Source organism: Penicillium roqueforti (assembly GCF_015533775.1).
Source record: "Penicillium roqueforti strain LCP96 04111 chromosome Unknown scaffold_22, whole genome shotgun sequence".
Lineage (NCBI taxonomy): Eukaryota > Fungi > Ascomycota > Eurotiomycetes > Eurotiales > Aspergillaceae > Penicillium > Penicillium roqueforti.
This window is the reverse complement of record NW_024067586.1, coordinates 85,836-112,114: the sequence shown is the minus strand read 5'-3', so window position 1 is coordinate 112,114 and position 26,279 is coordinate 85,836. Positions and strand designations below refer to the sequence as shown.

The window sequence follows — 26,279 nt, the reverse complement described above, 5'->3', positions numbered from 1 at the left end:
CAGATAAGCCTCTGGGGAATGTTTTTTTCCCGCTTATTGCATCATCTTCTTGCATGCTATAGTTACTGTCTATACAACTTGTAGAAGGTTGGAATGTTTATAAAATTAGTCTACTGATCGATCTTGAATTTAGATACCTTTTTGTCTATTTACATTTTGAGTCTTACTCTACGGAGTGAACTTCAAGTGCTATCCTACTATAAACCATATAGATATGGATACCAGCTATACTTAGCTATAGAATATGCAGTGATATTGTAGTTTCAGAGGTAGACCCTAAGAAGACATGCAACAGGTATATTTGGGATTAAGCGACGTCAACATGAGAGGCCAGCTTGAGACCATCATTTTCTCACCAACCGAGTTGCTCATGCCATATAGATATACGTAAAGCAGAAGATGCGCTGAAATGGAGTTCTCTCTGTGCCCAGAGATATGGAAGTCGTCAGAATGCTTCAATGATAGAGAAATATCCAAGCCACGGTCCGCTGGTCCTAGGATGACAGCGTAGGCTGGACTACGTTGCAGATGTTAGAAATAAAGCTCGTATAACTAAGACACACGGATTAAACCAGTCGCCAAAATGACAATACCACACTCATCACTTGCCTTACTGGAGACAGAGGAAACAAAACTAGATGGCAGGTACCACAGCGTGCGAACCATTTTCCCTGTAGCCTTTGGGATGAGGTGCCAAGGGGAAGGAGTTTCTGCAGACTCGTCGAGAATCTGGTGCATTGGGAGGAGATCGTGATAGGTTTACCTACGTCGTTTGCCCAAAGAGATTGGAAAAAGGCATACATGTAGTCGTCCACGGGTCTACAATGAATGAAAATATTCCAAGGTCAGCCTAATACAAAGGCCACATAAGAATGTTCTTGTAGATAACCAGAGATATTCAAGAGCAGCATTTTTGGACTTTGGTTCTTGTTGTACAATTCATAGATCCAGATGAATAGCCGGACAAGTCATGACCTCTGGAAGCTCTGATAATAAGACCGTTCTCCGCGTCTAGATCGGGAACGGATGCACATGGCATGTTTGAAAAAATGAATTCGACGCCCGCTGATCTTCATTAAAACATTAATACCTATCATATATGTTTATTTGCCAAGCTCTCCAAGCATCAGGTTCCGGTCGGAGGAGCAAGAAACGACTGTGACCTTGTTAGAAATTGTGGATTTGCTTGCAAACAGGGTATATACTCACTGATTGGCTCATCATTGGGAGAGAAGCGCACGTCATTGACAGTGCCCTTGTGACCGGGAAGCTTATACAGCAATTTACCAGTTTTGGTCTCCCAGACGACCACACTTCGATCACCACTGCCTGCAGCAATCTTCTCACCCTTGGGATCCCAGCTGGCACGGATGAGGTTCTTCTCTAGCCCGACAGGAGCACCATCGTAGGTCTTCACTTGCCGGTTGGTAGGGGCGAAGGGACGAATGTCCCATGTGCGAACAGTGGAGTCATGAGAGTTTGACAGCAAAGTCTGTGAGTCTGGCGAGATTTGTAGTGATGTGATGGTATCTGTATGTCCGGCCATCGAGTAGACTATGGCCTTCTTCCGAATATCCCAGGCGTGAATTGTATTGTCAATACCTCCACTGTAGATCTCATTACCCGCTTCGGACAATGCTACAGCGGTAATGGGGAGTTCGGTCTGGAGGTAGTCCAGAGCATCCTTCTGCCGAGGATCCCAGATGCCGATGGACCCATCATCACTACCACTGACCAAAAGTTCCTGTCCTCTTTTGCTGATATCGAGGCAGTTGATGATCTCCTCATGCCCCACGTGACGGCGTACTCGTTCTCCGGTCTCCACATCCCAGCTTCCAAGGGTCATGTCTGCGGATGCTGAGAATAGTGCCCGCGAATCGCGCGACCACTGAAGATCCAGCACAGCTCCTCGGTGACCTGTCAATTGGCCGTAGTTTTCGCATTGTCCATATGTATTCCACAGTACTATTCAAGGAATCTCCATCAGTAACGTATTCGGCGGCCGCATTCCCGGATCAAGACGAGGACATACAGATAGAACGATCCATGGATCCAGATGCGATATGTTGCGCGGTAGGATCGAATCGGACTGCAAAGACTTCACCAGAGTGACCTAGTAGGTTCCTTTTATTAGCGCGTGTTATAGCGACAAATTGGCGACAGAGTCTTACCTGTGAGTTCCATGATAGGAGCATCCAAACCACTTGTGCGAGGAACCTGTATATTAAAATTAGCTGGCTATTCTCCGTGAAAGCCCGTTGAGCTTCGAAGGCAGACTTGGCGCATACAGATTGAATGAGAGCTCCATTTTGGGAAGAGCCCTTCACAAGCTCGGTTCCTGCGTTTTCGGCGGCCTTGTTTCGCTTGACCACGAGCTGGTGCGAGGTCCCGAAGCCCTCTGGAGCAGGGCGCTTTTCACCAGACATTGTCACAGCAAGCACCTCGGTGAGTTTGGAAAGGTAGGAGAATTAATTGGTGACCAATCGCGACCTCGAAAGCAGTGGAGAGCAAAAGTTCAGAGAAGCTGCGGGAATAACGATAATCCCACCTAGGCTCGGCGGTGAGCTGGATGTGTCCGGCGGACGAGAGCGACCATTGAGACTTGATCATCTTGGGTTATTTCTGTCGGGCAGAAAATGACATGGTAATTTACCCCACTCATAGGTAAGATCCCTATCAATTATAAGGCGGAGTAGAGGGCGGTGGATGAAAGAAACCAATCAAGTCAAAGTTTAGCATGGCCAGTTTCGTCCGCCGTACCCCGACCGTGTACAATCAGCAACTCCAACAATCACGGACTCCCCACAATCACCCTGATCAACACTGTCACATTTACCTGTGGCTATCTGAACCGCATTCTTTTTCTGTTTTACCAACAAGCCGGGCTATCAGAGCATAATCCTGAAGATGTCGTCTACAAAAAACTCAAGGATAGGAGAAGAGTAGGTGGACTCCCAATGCCTTATCCAGTGGACCTTCTACTAATCAATGGCCTTCGAACAGAATATGGAAGTCAGTAAGCCCTAGTGCCCGCTTACTGGGATATAAGAGCGATGATCAATTGACCTCGCCATATCCCTGTCCTCGAATCCGAACTAATCGGCTTTCTTCATATGCGCAGAACAAGAGTCGATAAAGTCAACGCGGAGCTGGTCACATTAACCTACGGAACAATTGTCGCGCAATTATGCCAAGACTATGATAGCAACTATCACGATGTCAACAAGCAGTTGGACAAGATGGGATACAATATTGGAATGCGACTCATTGAAGACTTCCTGGCCAAGTCAGGTGTCGGCCGTTGCGTCAACTTCCGGGAGACAGCTGATATGATCGCGAAGGTAGGAGTTACTTTAGTACATGGAGACAATGTATCTCTGATGGCTGACAATCCGATCAGGTTGGCTTCAAGATCTTTCTGAACGTCACACCTACAGTCACAAACTGGACTAGTGACAACACCCAGTTCTCCCTTATTTTTGAAGACAACCCTTTGGCGGACTTTGTGGAGCTTCCCGATGATGGGCGGGCTCAGGACGAGCTATGGTTCTCTAACATTCTGTGTGGCGTCCTCCGAGGGTCCCTGGAGATGGTAAGTGGTCAATTGGATTAGGTTCCCTTGTTACGGGTCCGATCACTGACCCGGCTTTTAGGTTCAAATGCAGATCGAGGCACACTTTGTCAGTGACGTGCTACGCGGAGATGATACCACGGAGATGCGGGTCTCCCTTGTACGATACATCGAGGATGAGATGCCACCGGAGGAAGAGTAATGACCTTGTGAGATCTTGTGCATTTACACTACTTGAAGAATGGGCGTTCTGGGGTTCCTCACTGGTTATGTCTTTTTTAGGGGGATTGGTCATTTTGCCCTTACTCGTCATTATTGCTTCTGATAATCACTCTATTTGTACACCTGTCTTTCAACAAATTAGGCTTTGTGATGTATCCTGCGCTGAACCACACGATTTATCACTGGCATAGGGGGCTGACAGTTAACTTCGAACTGAGCAGAACCGGGCTTGGGGCAAGGTTTGAGATCATGTTGCGATCAGTTCATCGAAATCGCATGATCTCCCTTTTCCCTTTTTTATACGTGTAGATCCTTGGCGAATCTGCCGCTCAGGAGCTCGATCTGTATGGTTTTTACCAAACACGTATTGCAGCGTAAACCTGCAGTTCGGCTCAGTACATACAAATTCCCGTGGGCACCTAAATAGCGGTCAACGGAACATCCGAGTCAGTGTATTTGTCACGTACTGTATGTCACAAACGCGAGGCCATACCGGTTCCGTACCACTATCTCCGCCGCCCCTCAACTCTTTACAGATCGAATTTCCCTCCTTTCCATCTTTTCTTCAACCTCTACCTAGGCACGACTTTTCCACAGCAATTGATTCTTCAATCGATTTGTTCAGTTCTCTACGATCGCTCGATCTTCGATATATCTAACCTTTGTGGTGGTCGCGAAATAGTGGCTTACCCTACTTTTTAGACTCCCGCTGGGATCCATCGCAGGGCCCATCAGGTATCATATCACCCTTCTGACTTTCCCTTCCTTCGTCCCTTTTTTTTATTCTTCTCGATCTCTTCAAATCGCCATATTTCCATATCTATCCCCATTTCTATTTCGCTAATTCCTTGACTCCCGTTTCTCCTTTGTCGAAGACCGCAAATTCAATGGTTATCAGATCGGTGCATTCCCAGAAATACGCTTGACAGCGCCATCCCCAGCCCCGACCTCCGATCAGGTTGATCCGCTCCGAACAAGCGATTCTCCCGCAGAGGGCAGCGCCTGTCAATGTACGTCCCCCCGGCTCTCTCTCACTGAACCCGTCCTCATCTTCCCACTGTGAGATCCACATATCTTAGACTCCCCTTTTCTATTCTTAATCCGTTCCCTTTTTTCGTTTCTTGTCCTTGGGTTTTCTCTTTCTTTGTACACGGCCTTGGTACTCTCCTATCCGCGATTCTGCCCGATCGGGTGTCTGGCGCCGCCCCCCATACCAACCACCTCACTTGTGCGCTTTTTCCGCCTCCTTGTACCTCCGTCATCGTCCACCCCGTATAGACTGCGCACTTACTCTTGCACTTGGTCGTTTGAAGTGTTTAATGCTCTGGCAAGCGCTCATCAATTTCTCCAGTCAGAGACACACCGAACATACTACATCTGCGCCTCCGAGCCTCCATCCTCTCGTTTCTACCCTGTCGCGTGGTTTCTTCGGGAAAAGACGCCACCGGTGATCTTGAAATTCCTCATATTCTGCGATAATATACCCGTTTCTTTTGCGCCGTTACGCACACGCGTTGCTCAGCCTGCGAGGCTTGGATATTCATTCGAAAGCGGTCAGCGCTTTGCTTCCGCCTCCATTTCCACGCGTCGCTTCTATCACCCCGCGTTAGGCTTGATAGCCTGAAACGGAGGTCGCGCGTCGGAAATTACATATCTCCGATTTGAAAATCTCACGATACCGCAGGCAAGGGTGGCTGCAGTCCCACCGTTCGCCACCATGAACCAAATGAACGTCGGGATGAACCCCGGGGCTGGGGGCCCTGTGGGTGGAGTTCCTATGATCAACAACGGATCCACGGCTTCTCGAAACGACGGCGCTATGAACAACCCCGAAGTCTTGGTCAACAACCTCAACACGTATATCTATGATTACTTTTTGAAACGTGGGTACCATGACTGCGCCCGCGCTCTCCTGCAAGATGAATCCATCAAACTCAACACCGACAACAACCCCAAGACGAGTCCCGGAAATCGGCGTGATGGTGATGTCAATGGTATGGACCCCGATGCCATGATGACCGATGGGAAGGACGGTGAGAAGATCAAAATCCCAGATGATCTCCCTCGTCCAAATCTTCCCAACGAAAGTGCCTCCTCATTCCTCCTCGATTGGTTCAGCCTTTTTTGGGAGTTCTTCTGGGCTCAACGCAAGAAGGGAAACAGCAGTGATATTAGGCAATATCTTCAGCACAACCAGGTGCGTAGTCGATCACCTTCGGGGATGTTGATCATGGACTAATCCTGAAATTTAGAACTTTATGCGTCTGCGAGAGCAACAGCACAATCAATTTATGAGGCAGCAACCCATGATGCCCGGCCAGATGAACCAGCTCCGGAGACAGAATGGCATGGTGCCTCCTAACCTGCAGAAAACAGTGCTGCAGAACAACACCACTGGACTGTATGCTCTATCTGAATATCTCCTTGCCTATGCGAACTGTTGAGTTGGGGGTGGACGTGCTGATGAGATTATTTCTAGCTCGCAACAACAACAACTGGCGCAGTATCAAAAGACCCAGCACTTGCAGATGATGCAGCAAATGCAACGGGATCCGGATATGGAGATGGGTGGACATCGACCACAGTCACCAGCGTCTGCCGACAACGCTCCTTCGCCGTCGAAACGCCCACGCCTTGAAGGCGCTGTCAACGGACAGCAGCTGGCACCGAATGGCCGTGGACAGGGACAAGGAATGCCTGGACAGCCCAACCCGCAGGCTATAATGATGCAGAATGGAATGCAGAATGGAATGCAGAGGGGAATGACTCCAGCCCAATTTCAGCAGTTCCAGGGACAAGCTGCGCAACAGAAATCTATGCAGGTATATGCTCAAAACTTGGCCCTTCATCACTCTCGCTCAGCATCGAATTCCCAGGGTATCCCGAATGGTGGCATGATGAATCCCGGTGTAATGGCGAATCAGACGGATCTGATGCCGATGCCGGATGGCCAAGGAATGTATCCTATGGCTGGTGGTCCTGATTACTACGGTGCGAACGGTCAACTCGCCCAGGTCCGACCCGGTAGTTTACAGACACCTGGCACTCAGCATGGTAACCATGCTCTTCAAGATTATCAAATGCAGCTTATGCTGCTTGAACAGCAGAATAAGCGCCGCTTGATGATGGCTCGTCAAGAGCAAGATAGCATTGCCCGGTCTGACGGCCAGCCCCCGATGCCCGGCCAAGGAATATTACCGCCAGGCGCTTCCCCGGGCAGCAGGGCGGGCACATCCCCCAATCCTAATGACCAAATGAAACGAGGTACGCCCAAGATACCTCCGACTGGACTTCCCGGGTCGCCAAATGCCGGTGACATGTCTCAACGTGGATCACCTGGATCCATGAACCTCAACGGTGGTCCGATACTAGAGATGGGGGCTCAGTTCTTCCCTGGATCGAATATGCGACCTCCTAGCTCTAACCCTGCTTTCACTGGAGCTCAAATGGGTCAGCCGATTCCGGCCAATGCCGGCCAGCGTATGCCTAGTGGACAATGGCAGCCAGGACAACCGCAGATGCCTCCGCAGCATTCACCTGCGAACCAGCCCCAGGCTGGGACCCCACAGGAACGAAGCGCGATGCCTCCGCCCTCGGCGCCACCTGTCACGGGTCCTAACGTTGGTCGTGGCCAGCCAGCGTCACCGCAGACGGCTGGGAACGCGCCACCAACACCTCAGCAGGCCACCAAAGCTGCACCGAAAGGCAAGAAGGAAACCAAGGACGCCCGCAAGGTTTGTATACTCTCAATTGGTGCTATGGTCTTTGCATTCGCTAACTTGATCCAAGCGACCTAACAAGAAGCAAGCTGCTGCTGCTGCTGCCAGTGCAGCCGCAGGTGCAACTCCATCCACCGAAGCTGCAGAGCTACCGACTCCATCGACCCCCGTCACGCCGCAGCACCCTAATTCTTTCAATCCCAAGAATGGAGCGAATGGAGCGAACGGGCAAGCTCAACCATCACAGCCGACCTCGGCACCTGCTCCTCAGACCATGGTGCAGCCACCCCCTGACCAACAGCAATCCTTCGCTGACCTCAGTATTCCTGATGTATGTTCTTCCACCTCGTCTCCTACAAGTATGCATTTACTGACTCCATGCAAGCCATACAACCTCGACTTCGGCCCACTGGAAAGCCCAAACATCCTGGAGCACTTTGACTTTGACACATTCCTCAACACGGATGCCGCCGACACTACTGGATTTGGGTTCGATCCCAGCATGTCCTATTCGGCCGATGGTGTTGAAACAGGTGCTGGTGACGGCCTGTGAACGTGTAAAAGTCTTAACGGTCCTTCAGGTGCTTCACCTCCGATATACCCTTGTTTGTACATTTGATCATTGCTCTAGTGCGTTTTCGCGGATACTCGACCTGTTATGTTTTCTTCTTGTCTCTCAATTATCTGGATATGTGTTTTCTGCGCATGTGCTGTCGTGAGATTGGCGTTGGTGTACCTTGTTCATCGCATCCTCTCCTATCCCCTCCCTTGCTCGTCCTAGGAAACCAGCATCCTTCAACTGATAGCAGGGACTGCTTGGTCTGGCCGGGGCTCTTCTGTATTCGAGATTAGTGCACTGTGACCTACGAGTTTTCTTGGCTTCTCTTCCTTTCTTTCTATTATTACTATTATTTTACTTGTGGATGTGGTTACTTAATTCCTTGCTTGGCTTTGTCTGTACGGGCAACGTTGATACCTCTCAGTATGAAGTCCAGTTCCCTACGGTTGATCCAGTGCACTTTCATACTTTCATTTCCAACGATTTCCTTTTTTTCTGTCACTCATCTTCTCTCGTTTGATCAATCTCGAACAATCTTCCAACAAATGCCGGCCGTTTCCCCCTTTTTTTCCTTCCCTTTCTCTTTTGTCACCAGTATTACTGGTAGTGGGCCTTTTCTACCTCTACTTCTATCACACTGGCTATATAGCCTGTGGTTCTCTTTTCTTTTCTCTTTTTCTTCTCTTCTCTTTACACTTTGCCTATACTCTTGAGATCAGACCCGGGTACCACCCGACCAGCCCATATTATCCCTGAAACCGGACATAGGAGTGACCAGAGGAAAAATGGCACTGATCTAAAAAGGAACCAAAAGAACTAGGAATTTCGCGACTCTACTTGTGGCTGTCGGTGTTAGTGTGTTGATGGGATGAGACCGGATTGATATTGGATTTGGATATTCCCTGTTAGCAAATTCCAGGAGTTTCGATGTCGTTATGGTTATTTCATGTTATTTTCCTGGTCTCAAAATATTGATTCGAACTCATACATGGATAGTTTCCTCCGTCCACCAGTCTTGGAGTTTGTGTACATGTAGACAGCCTGCTGGCATGATAGTGATAGTATAAGTCAAGTCAATTTAGTGGCCTGGTCACAATGCAGATTTTAATTCCTATATGAGCTGTCGATTCAAGGTGGCAGTCTCCAAGTATTGTCTAATACGCAGTCACCATGTCATCGTTGTACTGTATTGGGAGTCGGCGAGGCTATAATGCTACTTTCCCTAATTGGGAGTCGGACGGGCCAGGCTTCTGATATAAAATCCTTCCTCCTTCTTTTTTCTCCTCCCTCTCATCTTCCCTTGTCAAACCTCCCTCTCTACTCTTCCTCTTCTCTTCCCCCCTCCATTCATCACCCATCCCATCCCATCCTCCATCCTCTTTCCTCTTTCCTCTTTCCTCTTTCCTCTCCTGTGAAGAACATACTTTGTCTGTTTTCATCTTCTATATATTTCATTTTCGAGACATGCGTTTTTTGCTGTTCTCTCTATCACACCTGAAGTTCATAGAATTCAGGCTGGAGTCTTTTCTGTCCCGGTCTCTCCCCAATTACACTCTCCAACACTAACACTTGCATGCCTCAACGGGGCCGTGAGTCTTCTGTGTCTCACAAAAGGCCATTGGTAAGTCCCCGCGTACTCATGAGACGATATATAGCAGAAATTGCCCCTTTCACAGGTCCCTCCGTCAACCATTCCCCTGGCCTCCCACTGGAAGCAGCATTCGACACAGCCTTCCAGCGGACATGTGACCTTGCCCAGTGAAGAGGACTCTGAGGGTATCTTGACCTCTGACTGCGCGAAAGTGCATCACGTCTTTGGGGGAGTGAAGGATGGGCTATCTGAGACCCGGCGTGGCCTCGTCCCAGAGGAGGAGGACTCCGATGGCAGACAGGGGGAGGATATAGAACAGTCACCCACCGGGGTTATGACAAAGTTCTACGAGATGGGAGGCGGAGGGTATAGGAAAGGAGGCGTGGAGGATACAGGGCAGGGTTCCAAGGAAGACACAATTCTGAGGGCCTACTACATGCATGGATTCTCTGAATCCTTGGGTGGCCACAGACGCCATCAAAACCCAAATCTTTGGAACTTTTCCATCAGAGACAGCACTCTGGTTACTTGCTCGATGAAGAGAACTCTGAGGGCATTTTTAAAAGCTTGATTCATTGTACTTTGAATCTCGCTTGTCATGAGACGGATACTTACACTATGCAAGTAGGACCTCCACTTGCTTGTCCTGTCTCTGAAAGCTTTTTTGAACCATTTCGCTAGGGACAGCCCCCTGGCTTTAGATAGAATGAAGCTTAATCAATCATATTTTCCTTATTTGAGTTCCTTTTGTAGTGAAATTATCATTATAGAGGCTCTGGTGTTGAAGGTAGTTCAATACGAGCATAACATTTGTTTGAACTCTCACTAGACTTGTCCATCGATAGCTTTTTTTTTTTTGAGAATTGTTGATATTATTTGATTAAGCAAAGGGAAATACTTCGAACTTGATAGTTCAAGCGCCTTTAATGGTCTTTATGCTATGGAACGTGCCAAAGTGGTCAATTATAACGCGTCCTTGGAAGACCTTTTTGGAGTCTCCCGAGATGTCTCCCCGGATATTCTTTTTGTATGTATTCGAGATATTTCCCTCCATTATTGGTGTTGTAGCAAGAATAGTGCAAAATGCTATATAGCCAACTACGTGTTTTGAAAGAGTTCTTCTTACATTTGCAATCAAGTAGAACCTCCCAATCCAACTTTGAATGTATTGAGTGATGTATTTATGCTAAAGGACACACCGCGACAGTCATCATGGTGATGAGCCTGAAGAAAGTAATGAATGAAGGGTGCCTGGTGGCCTGGGACACCCCAGGAACAGCCTTATCCTGGCTGGATATTGTGGTCCGTGGTGTTCATGAACAATAAAGAGAGAAGATATGATGCGGTGAAGAAGAGACGTGTGGCAGCGAAGAACGAAGATGGGAAAAGAGGCGATGATAGGGAAGAGAGAGAGGGAGGGGAAGAAAGAGAGCGAAGTCACTTTACAGTCGCCTGGTAGAGTGACTCTTCATACCAAACAAGCAGTTGAGAAGGCAGTTGAGAAGGCACGAAGTTTGAAACCGCCTTATGACACCATGTAATGCCAGGTATCCAATACCATACTACTGCTATTGTTATATCATGTGTGAATAAGTAGTAGCAGTAGTACAGGAATTGCATGCATAAAACAGTACTTCATATAGTGGAAGAATTATTGCTCGAGATCCGGATAAAGACTCTTCGTGATAGTAACTAGTGTTAGTCCAAATTCGAATAAAGTATACTTGTCAGCTTGAAATAGGGTAAAATTATCGATTGAAGTTTTTATAAAACAGTACATTTGTCGACTTCGTAGTAAAAAGTGCATTGGTTGAAGCTCGCATAAAAGATACATGCCGGCTTCATGTCACTGAACTAAAACAAATGAATGATTAGGTAAGTATAAGCTGAAAAGCATCATGATCATGGCCAGTGCGATCCTACAAAACCGACTCATTCTCGTCCTGTAGATTCTCGACATCCCTGGAGTTGCTGTTTTCGTTCGCAATCCCCTTACACTTACCCTTAGACTGCGCTTTAGGGGTCTCCTGGCTGGCCTCTTTCTGGGTCTCCTTTTTGCTCCGGACCTTCTCGCTTGGACACGCCCCGATCTTGGATGGAGTCAAGTTCTTCTTGGGCTCGCTCGATCCCGAAACATCACGGGTGCTTGACTGTGAAATCTCCCTGAGTGCGGATGCACGGCGGCTTCGGGTCTTGTAGCTTGCAGATCGAGCTTCGGCTGCAGCAGAAGGCTTTGAGGCAGATGTCGCGGCGGCGACAGCGGATGGAGTATTAGATGGTGCGCGCGTACCCATTGGAGGAGCCTTCGTTGGTGTCAGAGCTTCAATCAGCTCATTGTATTGCTCATCGTCAAGACATGAATTGATGCTGGGCTGCTTGCTGTGTTCGTAGCTCATCCCAGTCATGCTGGAGATGGCCCGGCTGCTGTTCGATCCCGTGGAAGTATAGTCTGGCATTGGGATGTCCTCGCGAGAGGATCGAGCACCACGCTGTCGCCAAGCTGTATCATCAACGAAGGCGTCTATGACAGGTTCCACGATGTATGTTTCCTGTGGCTCCCATCGAGGTTCTTGTGGATAGCCGTTCCATTGTGTGGAAGGAATGGGAAACCCACGGTGAGGGGTCCAGGCATTGTAAGTTGATGCGGTACTACCGCTGTAAGTAGCTGCATTGCTGCTAGATTGGCTGCTCGTGTTGGCCGTAATCGTACTTCGATGATCGGATCTGCTAGGTTTGCTTGGCGAATGCCCATGTGCGCCATCGCCAACTGCCCTGGGGGTACTATATCTGGCCGCCGATCCATACCGGGATGCGTTCGGCATAGCAAGCCACATGTTGGGATTGGGCCAAGCAATGTCAGAGAATTCCAGCACATCTAGTGGTGCATGCTGGAAAGAGAAAGCAATGACATGCTTGTATCGTTCGAACGGGGGTGAGCGGTTGGGGCGAGAGAAACCTTCTGCGATGATAACCTTGATTCGACCTTGAGAATCCCCGGCATCCCAATGCTTCTGTTGTAGTATCTCAGGATGGAAGGGAGGAAATCGAAGGACATCTTGGTTTCCATCTCGATCAAGATCTGTTCGGACTGTGAGAATTTGAAATCAAAGGGAAAGAAGGAATCGCATACTAGAGCCCAGATCTGGCAAATGAATGTCAGTAGCTATTCAATAATAAAACCAAGCAAGGCAATGGGGATATTAGAACTGCGTTGTGCCGAAGCAAGCGCGCGCAACATACCCATAACCTGTGGCCAACTAGTTCTCTGTGGATAGATACTACCCCTGCAAGACATCAGCTTAATCCAAGCATCAGAGTACATAGATCGTAAGTTACTCACGCAACAAAGACCCCATCAACGAAGACCCGTGCCTCGAACAGCAAAACGTCCTCTGGTTCCATATTGGACTCAATCTGGACACTGGGACGTGGCTTCTCCCAACTGTGAACTGAGACTTGGAACGGACTGTCTTTGGGTAGACTTGGGATGAATGTTGTGAGGACTGGCAGCTGGTTAAAAACACCTGGCTCGGGATGGTGTGCATGAGGGCCAAGGAAGACAGCATTCTGTAGATAGGGCGAGTCTTTGTCCTTGGTCACAAAACATTGTGTCTTGAACTCTTGGATGGGGGCCTTCGAAGCCCCAGGGAAAAGAAGGACATCCCAGTTTCTGTAGCGCATGATGCTGTGGAGAGTGGTAAAAAGAGAATGGATGGACTGATCATCTCGAAGTTGCTTGGGTGGTGTATACAAATTATGGGAAGTCGTGCAAGGCGGTATACAATCAACACGGTCGTTGTTGCCTTGAGTAGCACTCCTATAGCATCGATAATGGTAGGCAGTATGCTTATCGATAGACATATTGATAAGACGTCTGGAGGTGTACACCCAATGTTTCTATGTACATGTATGGATGTATGTAGACTTCATATATGTGAGTATTGTACAGTTCCGAGGTCCACTTGCCAATGGTCATCCGGCGAATATCAAGCATTAAAAAAAGATAGAAGAGCCATACCTATATACATTCCATTCAGGAATTAAGAAATTTACAATGATCCAGAAGAGTAGTCTCAGAGTCAGTCCAGTCCAAATCCCAGCCCTAACCCAGTAGACTCTCAAGATAGCAGACAGCAGACAGCAATATAGCAAGACAACCACCAGGGACCAGCTAACAGAGCAACCAGATATGCTCGAGTCCATTGAAACCTCCACCTATGGGACCAGCCACAGGAGCAATGTTTATAGGTAGATCCAGAAGCCAAGGGCCGACAATACAATACCAGGAAATGGAGAGCTTGAAGGCAGTAGTGCAATGCAAAATACCAGACAAGCGTACAGGACATTATTGCATACGATCAAAGGAATTTAGAATCGACAAACGCTGAGGCGCACGAAAAAAAGCGTGTTGTACAAGCCGGCAATCAGTCTTAACAAGAAACAAGGGTAAAAAGAAGCACGACGCGAAGATTCTCAAAGCGAACATAATTCAATTTAGCTGCTTGAAGAAAAGAAAAAAAAAAAAGAAAAAAAAGGAACAAATGAAATAAGGTGGTAAAAGTGGTAACGGTGGGGGAAATGGAACTTTTCGCAGAATGCCTGCCCAAGGAGTATAAGGGAAAAAGAAGCGCAGGACAATTCGGACTTCCATTACACGCAGACAAAGACCCAGTGGCGGGAAACCCAGATAGCATAAGTAGCATAAGGGCAGAGACACATCGAAAATAAGATAAAGAAAAATAAAATACGACGGGGCGCAAAGGGGGAGAGTCGAAGAGAGGGTGAAAAAAGGAAAGATACATAAGAACAAGACAGATCAGAAAGGGGATAAAGCTCAGATCTTGCTAAGGTAATAGCGCTCACGTAAAAAGGAAATGCGTAGCACAGGAGACAAATGCTCATCAAGAGCTATAGCCTTGGCCCAGAAACCAAGGAACGAATTTGTTATGACACAATAGAATCATCGTTGGAATGACACAAATAACTCCTGCTGGTGCTTTCAATCAAAGGGAAACGCTTACTGGAAGAGTGTGTCAGCCGACCGCCTGCTTCACATTTGATCCGGGATCGGGCTGCCAGGGTGATCGCTCACCTTCATGGGGGCAAACCCGCCATACTGGTGGGTTGGGGGCATGCCCATGGAGGGGTACATGGGAGGCGGCGGGGGAGCAGGGCGGTAGGGGCTGCCGGCGGGGCCGGAGTTGTTCTGGGAGCGGCCCCAGCTCAGACGCACGCGGGAGTTGCCGATGGGGTAGCCCTGCATCTGGTTGATAGCCATCTCAGCGGCGTGGCGCTGCACGAATTGGACGAAACCACAACCCTTTCCGGGGGGGATCTTGACGTAGGTGATTTCTCCGAAGCCCTGGAAGAAAGAACGGAGCTCATCCTCGGTAACGTAGCCGGACAGACCACCGACGAAGACGGTGGTGTTGTTGGGGTCTGTAAACTGATTCATAGGCTGGGGAGCACCGTAGAAGGGCATGGGAGGGCCACCCATGGGAGGGTACATGCCAGCGGGACCGGGCATACCCATGGCGGCACCGCCGTTACCACCGACACCAGGACCCTTGTTCTTGGGGGTAGCGGTGGAGATACGCATGGGGCGGTTGCCACAGTAGACACCCTGCATCTCGGTAAGAGCACGCTGCTGGTCGTTCTCATCGGAGAAGCGAACGAAGCCGTAACCGCGGGACATGCCGCTGATAGGGTCGGTCATGATCTTGGCAGACTTGCAAGAGGGGAAGCGGCTCTGGAAGAGGGAGACGAGGACGTATTCGTTCACCTCGGGGCCGAGGTCGCCAACGAAGATCGAGTACTCGGGGCCACGGTCATCACGGCTGGGACGGGTCAGTTTTTTAGAGCCGGGAGGCAACCAACCAAAGAGATCATCGCTTACCTGCGATCAGCAAGGCCGCCACCGGTCGCCCAGTTGAGCTTGAAGACGCGGTTGGTGTTAGGCATGGGGGTTCCGTTCAGGGAAAGAGCCTTAGCAGCGGCGGCAGGGGAAGCGAAGTCGACGAAACAGTATCCGGCATTGCTCCTACTACCCACATTAGAAACAATTTTGGGATGAAAGTTCTAATTGCAGTCTTACCCAGAGAACTTGTCACGGATCATCTTGACGTTGACCTGCTCACCCATCTGGAACCAAAGGTTGCGGATGAAGTTCTCGTCGATCCAGGGCTCGAGCTCACCCATCCAGAGGGTGGTCTTGCCATCGGCACCCTGCTGGGGGACGGGAGCGGAGTTGGGCTCACCAGGAGGGGGGCCCTGGAACTGAGCGGCGGAGGGATCGGCCTGGCCGGTCATGTTGGTGTCAACGGGAGCCGGGGCGCCAGCAGCGGCGGGATCCTGCTGAGGGAAGTTTTCGTAGCCGTTGTAAGACATGGTTGCAAGATCAAAGTCCGGAAAGTCGACGTAAGAATATAAGATGTCTGAGCGACTAGAACTTCGTGGAGTCGTTAAAGAAAGACCGGCGTGAGATCAAGTCGTAACGAAGCCAAGCAAAGAGACGGGCGTGAAAAGCTAGGGAAGATATAAAGTCAGATTATATCAATTTTCAATGAAATTGAAGCAGATCTGCATATGCGCGAGTAAAGAAAAGGAAGTGAGAGGTGAATAGCAGAGAAAGGCAACCAAGCAATGCAAGTGAGTAAACGATGCGGAAGGGAAAAAAAAGTGCGTAGTCAGCATTTTTGCGGCTGGTTCCTCGGGCGTATATATGATTCTGAGCCTCAAAAAAAGTGGTGCCGGAAATCGCCAAGACTAGTGCTTCGGGAAGCATCGCATCTCACGATGCTAGCTTTGAGGAGTCGCCGAAGACGAACAATCCAACGGCGAAAATCGGATGCGCGAGACGAAAATGGACTTGCTTCCACTCGGGTGCTAGGCGATCATCATGCGTCGGCCGTTTCCGTCGTCCCGGTTTCATGTCCGAATGCGACCGTCCACCCTCTCAATCCAGCACAGTTTTCGGGCAAGTCAGACATCCAGATCGGACCGATTCCTCATATTGGCGACGTTTTTGAGGTTGAGATGCGTGCGACCGGTGGATAATCGGCTCAAATGTCCCGAAGCGCTGGTCAAGGCGAAGGCGTCGCCATACTAAAATCGTGAACCCTGCAAAGAAGCTTGCGATCTAGGGCTAATTTGCGCTGCGCTGCGCCGGACTGCTGATAGATATGGGGCAGACAGAATTTGGGGTACATTCAAACGAGGAAAGAGGCTTGGGGCCAAGATGCGACATGCGATAGAATAACACCAAGCAACTTACCTAGATGTTGAGGAAAACCTGGGAAAACACTGGAAATGCGCGAGGCAAAAAAAGAGTAATCGGCAACAAGGGAGGAAAAGCAGAACTCCCGATAACTAAACAGAAAATTGAAACCGAGATCTTCGAACAATAAGAAAAGGGAGGGGAAGGTAGGAGGGGGAAAAGAAGAAAATGAAGAATTGGAAATCTCGCGAGATGAAGAGAGAGGGGAAGTGGGAAACGCATTACGTGAGTCTCGGTATGGTAAGTGTATTACAGGGTATTGGTATGTTCCGTTCCAGAGTTGAAGTATGTCGCCAACAACATACTAAATAGTACAGAGTAGGTCGAGTCTAGTATCCAACTGCGTGTATAGATCAGTATCAACAGTATGATATCTACTAGTTGTACACTGTAGCCGGTAGTGCAGAATGCCTTGCCTTTGTCGATCAGAGCTCTTTCCTCTCTTGACCTGAGGCAGGTACAAACCCTACTCCGTACGCCGTACAGAATACTTATATATACCAGCCTGTCCCCAGATTCCTGTCAAAAATGCATGATATCAGTCATGCGGGGGGCTTACTATTCTTCATCGTACCAGAATCCCGGGAAGCCCGGGAGAATTGAAGATGATACATCATACCCTGGGACCCGAGGTCTGCATCCAAAGTTCGTTGCCGATGATCGACCTCTTCCACCTGTCCGCATGATCAGCCACAGGGAAAAAAAAAAAAGAAATGTGAACAAAATTCGGTGAAAGCCAGAAGAACAAGGGGCCGGAAGCCCCAATGCATGAAATCTGCAAGGACCTGTCGCCGCCCTCGCAATGTGACTTGTCAACTCCTCAGGTCTGTGTGGGCCTCTCCCGAGCCCTCGTCATCGTCATATGCTGAGTAAGAGTACAAGCAGATCAGGTAGTAACCTGTTGGGTACTCCGTACATCTTAGCATAGGCAGTGGTTTGATCTGATCTCTTGTATTATATGCAAAACTAGGGCTATACTAAGGTGTTCATGGATATAGACATGATGGTGTCTAGTAGCATGTCCACACCCGATCTACTGTATGTAATATCATAATAAGCAAGACAAACCTTGGAAGAGAACAAACGCCACAGAACCATGGAACCAGCAGCCCCGTACGGTAATTCCATTTCCACAATACAGCAAGGTCACCCAGATACCCTGTCTGCAGCCCTGGAGCTGAAGGTCTACCAGAGGTCACAGAGAGCCCCCAATCCAATCTTCTCGAAGCAAGGTTCTCTAATCCATGTCCTGTACTGCCCTAAGCTGCACGCAAGGACTTCCCAATCTGGTTTCCTCCCCTTCGTATTCCCAAAATACCTCAGCCGCGCACGTCCGGTCATGAAAGAACAGGACCAGGAAAAAAGACATCAAAGAGAAAGAAAGAAAAAAAAAGGCTCCATCAGAACCATGGGAGACTTTCCATGCAAAGTTCTGCTCTTATTGGCCAGGATTGGGGGGCCGCTCGTATTGGAATTACTGCTTTACCAGCAGAGATTTCATCTGCTTGGCTTATTTCACTCTACGCGGTACGCGACGCGTTTCTAAGATTGAATTACCCATAACCATGCTCTACTGACATGGTTTCGACCATGTTACTCTATTGTATGTTTTATACTGTGGAAGGGGTTGCGTGCAAGGGATGATATTCATTAAGGTGGGATGTTAGGTTTCAGATCTAACCCCTCCGTTCACCTGCTCAGCTCTATGAAAATAAGCTAATCCAACCCTTGCATGGTAAGACACGGCAAACTGGTCTTGTTGTACGGAATAGTATAGCCCTAAGCAAACGACCTATATAGGCAGCTACAACATCATCCCACAATATATATCTAGTTATAGCTCAGTTCAGTAACACAATCTCATATTATACCTGAATATACAGTATGAACCATGGAAACAAAGCAGCTCGTTCCCACCATCGGAAATATCATCCAAAGCATATGCACATACAACTATTGGTATATCCCCTCTGTCATGACACAGTTACCACTTTCTTCGCTTTCACGTGGCAAAAAAGGCCAGGTCAAAGCACAGCCAACGAAATCGTATATTCACGATGTACATCTAAACTATAGCCTCTCGGACTTACTACTGGCCATTGCAGCCCCGAGCTACACAGACCCAGGCCACTAGCTGGCCCCAATGACCCCCACTTTCAGGGCTCACATCCACTTAGTTCGCTCTGTTCTGGCCAAAGAGAGTGCTAACACTGGGTGTGACTGATACCTGAATTCGAGGTACGGGAACTCTTACTGTAAACCTCATTACTTCATTACCGATCCAATCGGCATTTGTATAGTGAATAAAATCGACCGACTTTTTTGCCTGGACCCCACAGGCTCTTTGTTTTTTATTTTTCGGTGCAGATTTTTTTCTTTCATTAGCTAGAAGTTTCTAGAAATATCCGCGTCCATAGGTAGTAATGTTAGGACAATAGAGGCCGTATGTAATGCAAATTGGTGTGGGACGTGCTCCGAACTACTTGGTCACTATTTTGTGTGTGGCCTGAGCGTCTGCCTCGTATGCACCATATGTACACCGACGTAATGGCAAGAGATCCATTCTAAAAATATCATCTTCACCAACATCTATTTAATGTTGGAGCCGCATAGGCACACCTAGATCAGGCAACAAGATTGAATATACATTACAAACAGTTGAACTCATCCATCCCCGCGTCCACCTCGGGATCCTGCTCCGCAAGCAACATAAGACTCTTCTCATAAACCCGCGTGGCCTCTAACATCCACGGCTCGACCTCGTCGCCACTAGCCTCGTCCTCGTCATCCCCATATCCATACCCGCCAGTATTAACAGTACCAGCATTAACTCCATCTTTCGACTTCTCCAAACAAGAGAACACTTCATATCTAGTCCTCTCCGCCAAACTCCGGATCCGAACCTTCTGCGTCTCGGTCACGAGAGAGTGGCCCAGCTGTGCACCTGGTAGAACGGCGCCGGTGAGTGGGTGTGTGCCTGTACATAGTGCTGCGAAGACGGAATCGAGCTTGTATAGGATGTTTAGAGTCGGTGGGGCATCGAAGGGGAAGGCTGGGAGGGAGGTTTGGGTTAGGCCTGCTAGGGTTATGAGGGCTTCGGTTTGGATTGCCGCTGGGCAGAATTGGTTAGAATGTAGCAGATGGTGTCAAAAAGGAAGGCAATAAAGATAGTATAAAACAATATAATCCACTTCTACGTTGTATAAGATATAAAACTCACGTGTTGCCGACGCCCAAAGCGCATCAATAAGACCCTCCACATCTGCAGCGAGCTCTTTGAAGCCATTATACCTGCGTTCTGAGGCGGGCGTACCCGGTGCGTCCATACCCATGTCGGATTTCATTTTGCGGTACGTGACTCTCTCTATGCCGGTGCTGATGTGGCCTCGGAGCTGGACTTCTTCCTCGGAGCCCGAGGGGATGGGTTGGCTTCGCTGTGGCGGGAGTGATAGGGTTGGAGTCCATTGTGGTTGCGGGGTTGCGGGGATGGTTATCGGGATTCCTCTGTCTTCTCTGTTTCTGGGTCTGTTTGGGAGGGAGATTGGGACATCCTCGAACTCGACGTCGGAGTCGGAGTCGCTGTCTTGCTCATTTTTGACTGAGGCAGGGGACATCTTGTGGCTTTCTTTCGATATAGATAGAATGTGCCAGATTCAATGATTAAGATTCTCACTCTTGATGGGGGTTTTATGAAAAAAGAGCGAAGAATGGCCGATGAGGTGCTGTATGCCACTGAGATAGAGCTATTTTTGCTGGATATATCATGCGGGATATATCGTGTGAAGCTTTTGCCACAGGCTTGGAGAACGTGACTTTGCCGAAAGTAGTATCAAATAATACAGCTGACTGTAGCCATTATTCTCCGATGTTTTTAAACAGTTCTATACTTTGGCAGAGCTATCAATCCCATAAGACGTCCTGTTTCCCAGAGGTGGGATGTAACGCCAAGCGTTGGTCTGTGCGGGAGATCCGGAATTAGAGACATCTACGAGTTGGCTATGGATGATACGAAAACTCGAACATATATAATTGGGTCATGAACTATTGATATTGGGGTAACAGGTATGTATGTATCGAACCTGTTTCGAATCACAATTAGCAGATGCGACACCAAGAAGCACAATAAATCCCGGTAAGACGAAATTCCAGTTCAGAAGGCGAGAAGATATAGATATGCTGGTGTTTGCAGTCATGGCATAACAGCGGGCAAACGCGTTTCGCTACTATGGCCCCAGCGAGTTCATCATAGGAGCGAGCATAAAAGAAGGCAAAGAAAAGGTAAAAACTCACATGTACATAGGACACCTCTCGAACCTTTTAGCTTGCCAGCGAAAAAAGACACCCATAACGCCATGCTATCATGTAACAGATTACTCAGGCTGTATAAAAAGTCAGTAAAACCTCAAGGACCAAGGAGCAAGTGAACAAAGAAGAGAAAACTTACTCGAATCTTCCCCTTCCGGGCCTTAATCTCCGCCAACTTCTTCTTATCCTCGTCAAAGCGCCTAAGCAACTGGTTCTGTCTCTCCTTCCTCTTCTCCCTGGACTGGAACCGATAAAAGTCCTCGAGTCCCTCAGCCTTCTTCTTCTGCTTCTCAACAAGCTCTTTCATCTCCTCCTCCCTCGCCGCAGAATTCAACTTCGGCCCGTGCGAAACAGTAACGAATCCATCCTCGTCCGGCACAGCAAGACGCTTGTGATCCTCGCGCTTGCGCACCTCAGACACCTGAGTGAACGTGGTCATGAACTCATTCACCGCCCGCAGCAGCGTCCCCCGATCAGGGTACTGCATCCGCTCGTGCGCGATGTACCGGTTTAGCCCGAGGACAGGGATGCGGTTGGTCGGCAGGCTGTCGCCCCAGATGATGGTGGTGCCCCGCTTGGCCGCCTTCGTGGCGGCTTTCAGGCTGGTCTCCATGCTGGGCTTGTCGGCGAAGATGACGACTGCGTGGGCGCCGCTCTTTTGAAGTTTGCGATCCCAGGTTGAAGGGAGCGTGATGTCGTCTAGGTGGCGTTCAAAGTCATCGGCAGTTACGCGCTTGCGCTTCTTTTTGGTTTGAGTTAGGTTGGTTTCTGTGGTTGTTACCGCTGTGCGCTTTTTGGTCTGCACATCTTCGAATTGGACTTTTTCAACGCGGCCTGCGGCGAGTTGCGCACCGAAGAGGTGTCGAAGGTGGACTTCTGTGGTGTCGATTGGGACGTTGACGATGAAGAGGGAGCGGGTGGAATCTGGGTCTGGGATTCGGGGTTCGTGTGGTCGGATGTAGAGATAGTGTGTTGCAGGATAGGGGAAGAGGGGGGTTGTTGGGAGCTGCACAGGTAGGGTGGTATACCCTTCTACCTGCACGGATTCGCCCTTCATTTTGAATGGAGGTTTGACGCTGGATTGTTGCGTTGATTGAGCTGAACTTTTTCTGCAGATTTGCTCTTGGCACAGAATTTTGCCGGGATGTCAGAGCGGCGGTGTAGGCGGTGAATTTCTTAGTTAGGGCTTCAACTACATCGACATGAACATAACTTGGAGTTGGTATTCTAACCTATTCTCTATGGTATAAATTGATTAATGGTATAAAATCACCACAGAATAAAACCTGAGATATCACGAAATCTCATGAAAATCGTGACTGCAGAGCATTTCCCTCAACATCGATACATCGTCTCGACCCTACCCTCAAGCCTTGTCAGGATCATTGATCCCACCATTGGTAATGATATAGATTGCTTCACGCTCAGCGCAGTCTTAGAAAAAGTTAGAACAGTGGTAGCACCCGGACTATATCGAAGTACTCACCAGGAGAATCCTGGATCTTCGCAACTCGCTCTTCACCACGACCCTTCCGAAGGAGCACACGAGTAGTGGAAGCATGAGCAAGAACATGTCCACCAACGGGCTTGCGACCATCAGCTCCAGCAAAGAGAGCACTAGCGCCAGGGTCACTCTGGACTTGGTTTGTCTGAACTGAAGCGTGAGCCACAAGACCTCGAGAAACAAAATATCGCACTCACCATCAAGACACAAACATTGAACTCTGCAAGTCAGACCAATCAGCAAAGCAGCCAAAAGAGCAAAGACACATATAAAACAACCCACCTTCAGCCATATGCGCCAGCTTCATCAAAAACTGATTCAACTTCTGCTGCCGATCCGCCAACTCTCCACGCCCACAATAATCAACCCGAAAACAGTTCATGATACTATCGATAACAAGCAACCGATACTCGCCACCCGCAAACGCCTGAGAAAGCGTGTTCAGCAGCTCGAGTTGGTGCTCGCTGTTCAGCGCGCGCGCATAGGAAATATTCTCCTGCGCCGTGTCGGGGTCCATTCCGAATCGCTCTGCGATTTGGGCAATACGCTCAGGTCGGAACGTGCCCTCTGTGTCAATGTAGGCGACTCTACCGGAGGCCCCGCCTGCTTCCTTGGGTAGTTGGGCGATTACGGACATCGTATGCGAGAGTTGCGTTTTGCCGCAGCGGAATTCGCCGAAGACTTCGCTGATGCTCATGCTTTGGAAGCCACTGGTGGGGTTAGATTGGGTTAGATGGAGTTTGACAGGGGCATTGGTATTGCACTCACCCGTTGAGGATTGAATCGAATTGTTTGCTGCCGGTTGAGATACGGACCACTTTCTTGCGCTGGTGATGGAGTTCCATTGCTGTGATGAAACCCGAGGCCGTGGGGAGGCATTTCTGAATTGCTTCTTTGACTTTCTCGACCTTGACTTCACTGAATCCTTTGATCTTTAGGAGGGTTTTGCGGGTGGCGCCGTGGACGGACTGGATGAGTGGTTAGGTTTGGGGATGGAATTGGCTTGAACTATGCGAAGATGAGGACTGACAGCAACAGTGTAGAATCCATTGGCCTTCAGCTTGGTAATGTCGGCTGCGCCAATGCCGTGGGCCTGGATGCCGTCGATGTCCAGAATGAAGGCCTGCAATTGTAGATCATTTATTGGTTAGATGGCAGCTCTAGGACGTGCGTGGGTATGAGGATTACTGTACCTCGTCATCGTCGAATTCATCACTTCCAACCGAGCCCGGCATCTTGATGTGGATCAATTGGGGATGGCTATCTGAAGCTGACTGATGGGGTAGATTGTAGAGTGAACAAGAGGTGTAAAAGACTCGACCTGGGTGATCAAGGTCACGGGTTTAGACAGCTACTAAGCACAGAGCGCACTACATCTATACACTACAAGAACAAGGTGATTGAGACATTTCCTTTTTTTTTCTCGAAATATTCTCAGGACTCTTCTCATCTGGAAGCTCTCTTTCTTTCCAGTTGCAACGGTCTCCGAATCCAATTCCCCTCAGCTTCAACATATCCTCTCATTGCCACACTTCATCTCCTCGTTCTCTCCTTGGCCCCATTCGGGAAAACCACAACCAAGAGTCAATCGAAAACCAAGAAAGATAATCCATGAGAATAGACAACAGACGCCAATCGTTAAGACTTGAGAAATCAAGTCGAGGGCTTCGCGAAAAACAAAAACAACCTTTTCTGTTTGTTCGTCGTATACATGATAGGGTGATAAAAAAAAATAAGTAAAAAAAGAACGAGTTCCAAACGTCCAAAAGGGGGTGAAAAAAGGAAATCAAAAGCTGTTGTTTTTTAAGGTCCAGAACCAGACCTCGTTCCCAAAACAAGGGGTGTGATTTAAATATATGCAAAGGAAGAAAAGGCGGAGAGAAAGGACCGATCGAGGTGTAGGGAAAGTGACCGTAGTACAGAATCAAGGAAGAAAAGGAACTCCAGGCATTGCTTCAATAGCAAATGCACGGTGGAGAGATAGGACCGAACACACTTAAGCGACTGCAGTAGTAGGAGCCGCAGTAGGGACGTTAGCCTCAGTGACAGTCTCAACAGCGACCACAGCAGGGGCAGCCACAACGGGGGTAGCAGCAACGGGTGTAACCTCAACGGCAGCGAGAGGAGCAGCGGCACCCTCGTTGGTAGGGCAGTCGCGGGAGATGTGGCCGGCCTGGGCGCACTTGTAGCAGACCTTACCGGCGGAGCTGAGGGGACCACCGTTGGGCGCGGTGCAGTCACGCGAGATGTGGCCGAGCTTGCCGCAGGCGTAGCACTTCATGGCCTGAGCCTGGCAGTCACGTGCGAAGTGGTTGGGACCACCGCACTTGTAGCAGGTTGCGGCGCGGGGGTAGCCACTGAATCCACCGCGGAATCCACCCTGGAAACCGCCACGAGCACCACCGGCACCGCGGCCAGCGGCGGGACCGGTAGGGGGAGCACCAGCTCCGGGAGCAGTGGGGTTGGGGCAGTTGCGCTGGAGTAGAGTTAGTAACCGCCTCAAAGGTTGCAGACCTGGGCTTAGGGGATGAAACTTACGGCAAGGTGGCCGGGCTGGCTGCAGTTGTAGCAGCGGCTGTTGGCACCACCATTCAGGCGCAGGGTAGGGCAGTCAGCCTGGACGTGACCGAGGCCCTGGCAGTTATAGCACTGCTTGGCTAGATGGTGTTAGCAACCTGCGATGGCAGCACAGTTGATATTGAGTGATCGCTTACTCTCGGTGGTACGGGGCAGAGGGCAGGCGCTCGACTCGTGGCCTATATGAAGACTTAGAAGCTTGTTTTGAGTATTATGACTCATGGTTGAACATACCGGGCTGCTTGCCTATGAGATAAAACAAATTAGCGCCAAGTAAGATAAGGTTATGACCTCTCGGGGAGATATTCACGCACAGTTATAGCAGAGACGCTCGGTGGAAGAGCAGACCTCTACCGAGGAATTAGTTTGATCCCAGATATAGCACTCCAGCTATACTAACCAGCGTAGTGGCCAATGGTGCCACACTTGTAGCATGCGCGACGAGACAACATCATTCTGGCGGTAATCTATCCATCGCAAGTCAGCCCGGTGCCGGGTTTATGGTTTGGTATAGCTCCGTCGATAAGCAGCGTCTTCCCCTGCATTGCCGGGGTAGTCGAATTGTCTGGCCATCATGCGTTGTCGAGCCTTGTTTGGACTCCAATTCCAGTGCATATTATATCCGACGTTGTCCGAGTCCAGCAAAATCGCATAACGTGCCAATCCCAAAAATTTCAGGCGAAAGAGGGGAAGACGTAGATCGGCGGGGGAGAGCACGAGCTCGGCGAACGAATAAACACCCTCAGATCTCACTCACCCTCACGGTAACTCTTCAAATCCTGGTAAAAATCTAAATGGTCACTTTTTGTCAGCTTTTTGAGAACCCTTGGAGAAAAGCAAGCACGTTCTGACAGCCCACTCGAGGAAAAAAAAAAGTGGGACACGAGGGAACCACACAGAAAAGAAAAAGCCAAGAAATAGACAGAAAGACGAAATAGAAGAAACTCACACTCTC

The 26,279-nt window shown here is 49.2% G+C and overlaps 10 protein-coding genes across 10 annotated transcripts; 3 read left to right on the top strand and 7 right to left on the bottom strand.

Annotated features, from left to right (window-relative positions):
- Positions 1–1,103: 1,103 nt before the first annotated feature.
- LCP9604111_7277 (WD40 repeat domain-containing protein) lies at positions 1,104–2,426 on the bottom strand (the record flags this gene model as incomplete). Its single annotated transcript, XM_039075291.1, has 5 exons — positions 1,104–1,156; positions 1,210–1,965; positions 2,033–2,113; positions 2,172–2,217; positions 2,289–2,426. The coding sequence occupies 5 exons, from the start codon at positions 2,424–2,426 to the stop codon at positions 1,104–1,106; spliced, it is 1,074 nt and encodes a 357-aa protein (XP_038926668.1).
- Positions 2,427–2,907: 481 nt separating this feature from the next.
- Positions 2,908–3,773, top strand: LCP9604111_7276 (TRAPP complex core subunit BET3; the record flags this gene model as incomplete). Its single annotated transcript, XM_039075290.1, has 5 exons — positions 2,908–2,942; positions 3,004–3,012; positions 3,122–3,341; positions 3,401–3,592; positions 3,654–3,773. 5 exons carry the CDS (start codon positions 2,908–2,910, stop codon positions 3,771–3,773), a joined length of 576 nt encoding a protein of 191 aa, XP_038926667.1.
- Positions 3,774–5,510: 1,737 nt separating this feature from the next.
- somA (putative cAMP-dependent protein kinase pathway protein (Som1)) lies at positions 5,511–8,065 on the top strand (the record flags this gene model as incomplete). The annotated part of the gene is made up of 6 exons (XM_039075289.1): positions 5,511–5,990; positions 6,046–6,194; positions 6,273–6,615; positions 6,670–7,527; positions 7,583–7,843; positions 7,898–8,065. The coding sequence occupies 6 exons, from the start codon at positions 5,511–5,513 to the stop codon at positions 8,063–8,065; spliced, it is 2,259 nt and encodes a 752-aa protein (XP_038926666.1).
- Positions 8,066–9,644: 1,579 nt separating this feature from the next.
- Positions 9,645–10,233, top strand: LCP9604111_7274 (uncharacterized protein; the record flags this gene model as incomplete). Its single annotated transcript, XM_039075288.1, has 2 exons — positions 9,645–9,692; positions 9,748–10,233. 2 exons carry the CDS (start codon positions 9,645–9,647, stop codon positions 10,231–10,233), a joined length of 534 nt encoding a protein of 177 aa, XP_038926665.1.
- A 1,348-nt stretch (positions 10,234–11,581) lies between these two features.
- LCP9604111_7273 (uncharacterized protein) lies at positions 11,582–13,343 on the bottom strand (the record flags this gene model as incomplete). Its single annotated transcript, XM_039075287.1, has 4 exons — positions 11,582–12,741; positions 12,793–12,804; positions 12,903–12,946; positions 13,003–13,343. The coding sequence occupies 4 exons, from the start codon at positions 13,341–13,343 to the stop codon at positions 11,582–11,584; spliced, it is 1,557 nt and encodes a 518-aa protein (XP_038926664.1).
- Positions 13,344–14,679: 1,336 nt separating this feature from the next.
- Positions 14,680–16,049, bottom strand: LCP9604111_7272 (RNA-binding protein; the record flags this gene model as incomplete). Its single annotated transcript, XM_039075286.1, has 4 exons — positions 14,680–14,682; positions 14,755–15,499; positions 15,559–15,702; positions 15,757–16,049. 4 exons carry the CDS (start codon positions 16,047–16,049, stop codon positions 14,680–14,682), a joined length of 1,185 nt encoding a protein of 394 aa, XP_038926663.1.
- A 3,537-nt stretch (positions 16,050–19,586) lies between these two features.
- Positions 19,587–20,552, bottom strand: LCP9604111_7271 (general transcription factor IIH subunit TFB6 family; the record flags this gene model as incomplete). Its single annotated transcript, XM_039075285.1, has 2 exons — positions 19,587–20,050; positions 20,159–20,552. 2 exons carry the CDS (start codon positions 20,550–20,552, stop codon positions 19,587–19,589), a joined length of 858 nt encoding a protein of 285 aa, XP_038926662.1.
- A 756-nt stretch (positions 20,553–21,308) lies between these two features.
- Positions 21,309–22,300, bottom strand: LCP9604111_7270 (putative ribosomal small subunit assembly protein; the record flags this gene model as incomplete). Its single annotated transcript, XM_039075284.1, has 2 exons — positions 21,309–21,317; positions 21,383–22,300. The coding sequence occupies 2 exons, from the start codon at positions 22,298–22,300 to the stop codon at positions 21,309–21,311; spliced, it is 927 nt and encodes a 308-aa protein (XP_038926661.1).
- Positions 22,301–22,609: 309 nt separating this feature from the next.
- On the bottom strand, positions 22,610–23,982 carry LCP9604111_7269 (recombinase DMC1; the record flags this gene model as incomplete). Its single annotated transcript, XM_039075282.1, has 7 exons — positions 22,610–22,677; positions 22,730–22,892; positions 22,945–22,967; positions 23,030–23,457; positions 23,516–23,715; positions 23,778–23,870; positions 23,941–23,982. The coding sequence occupies 7 exons, from the start codon at positions 23,980–23,982 to the stop codon at positions 22,610–22,612; spliced, it is 1,017 nt and encodes a 338-aa protein (XP_038926660.1).
- A 761-nt stretch (positions 23,983–24,743) lies between these two features.
- gisB (putative zinc knuckle nucleic acid binding protein) lies at positions 24,744–25,779 on the bottom strand (the record flags this gene model as incomplete). The annotated part of the gene is made up of 6 exons (XM_039075281.1): positions 24,744–25,223; positions 25,286–25,404; positions 25,462–25,503; positions 25,559–25,570; positions 25,639–25,674; positions 25,725–25,779. 6 exons carry the CDS (start codon positions 25,777–25,779, stop codon positions 24,744–24,746), a joined length of 744 nt encoding a protein of 247 aa, XP_038926659.1.
- Between the last annotated feature and the right edge of the window lie 500 nt (positions 25,780–26,279).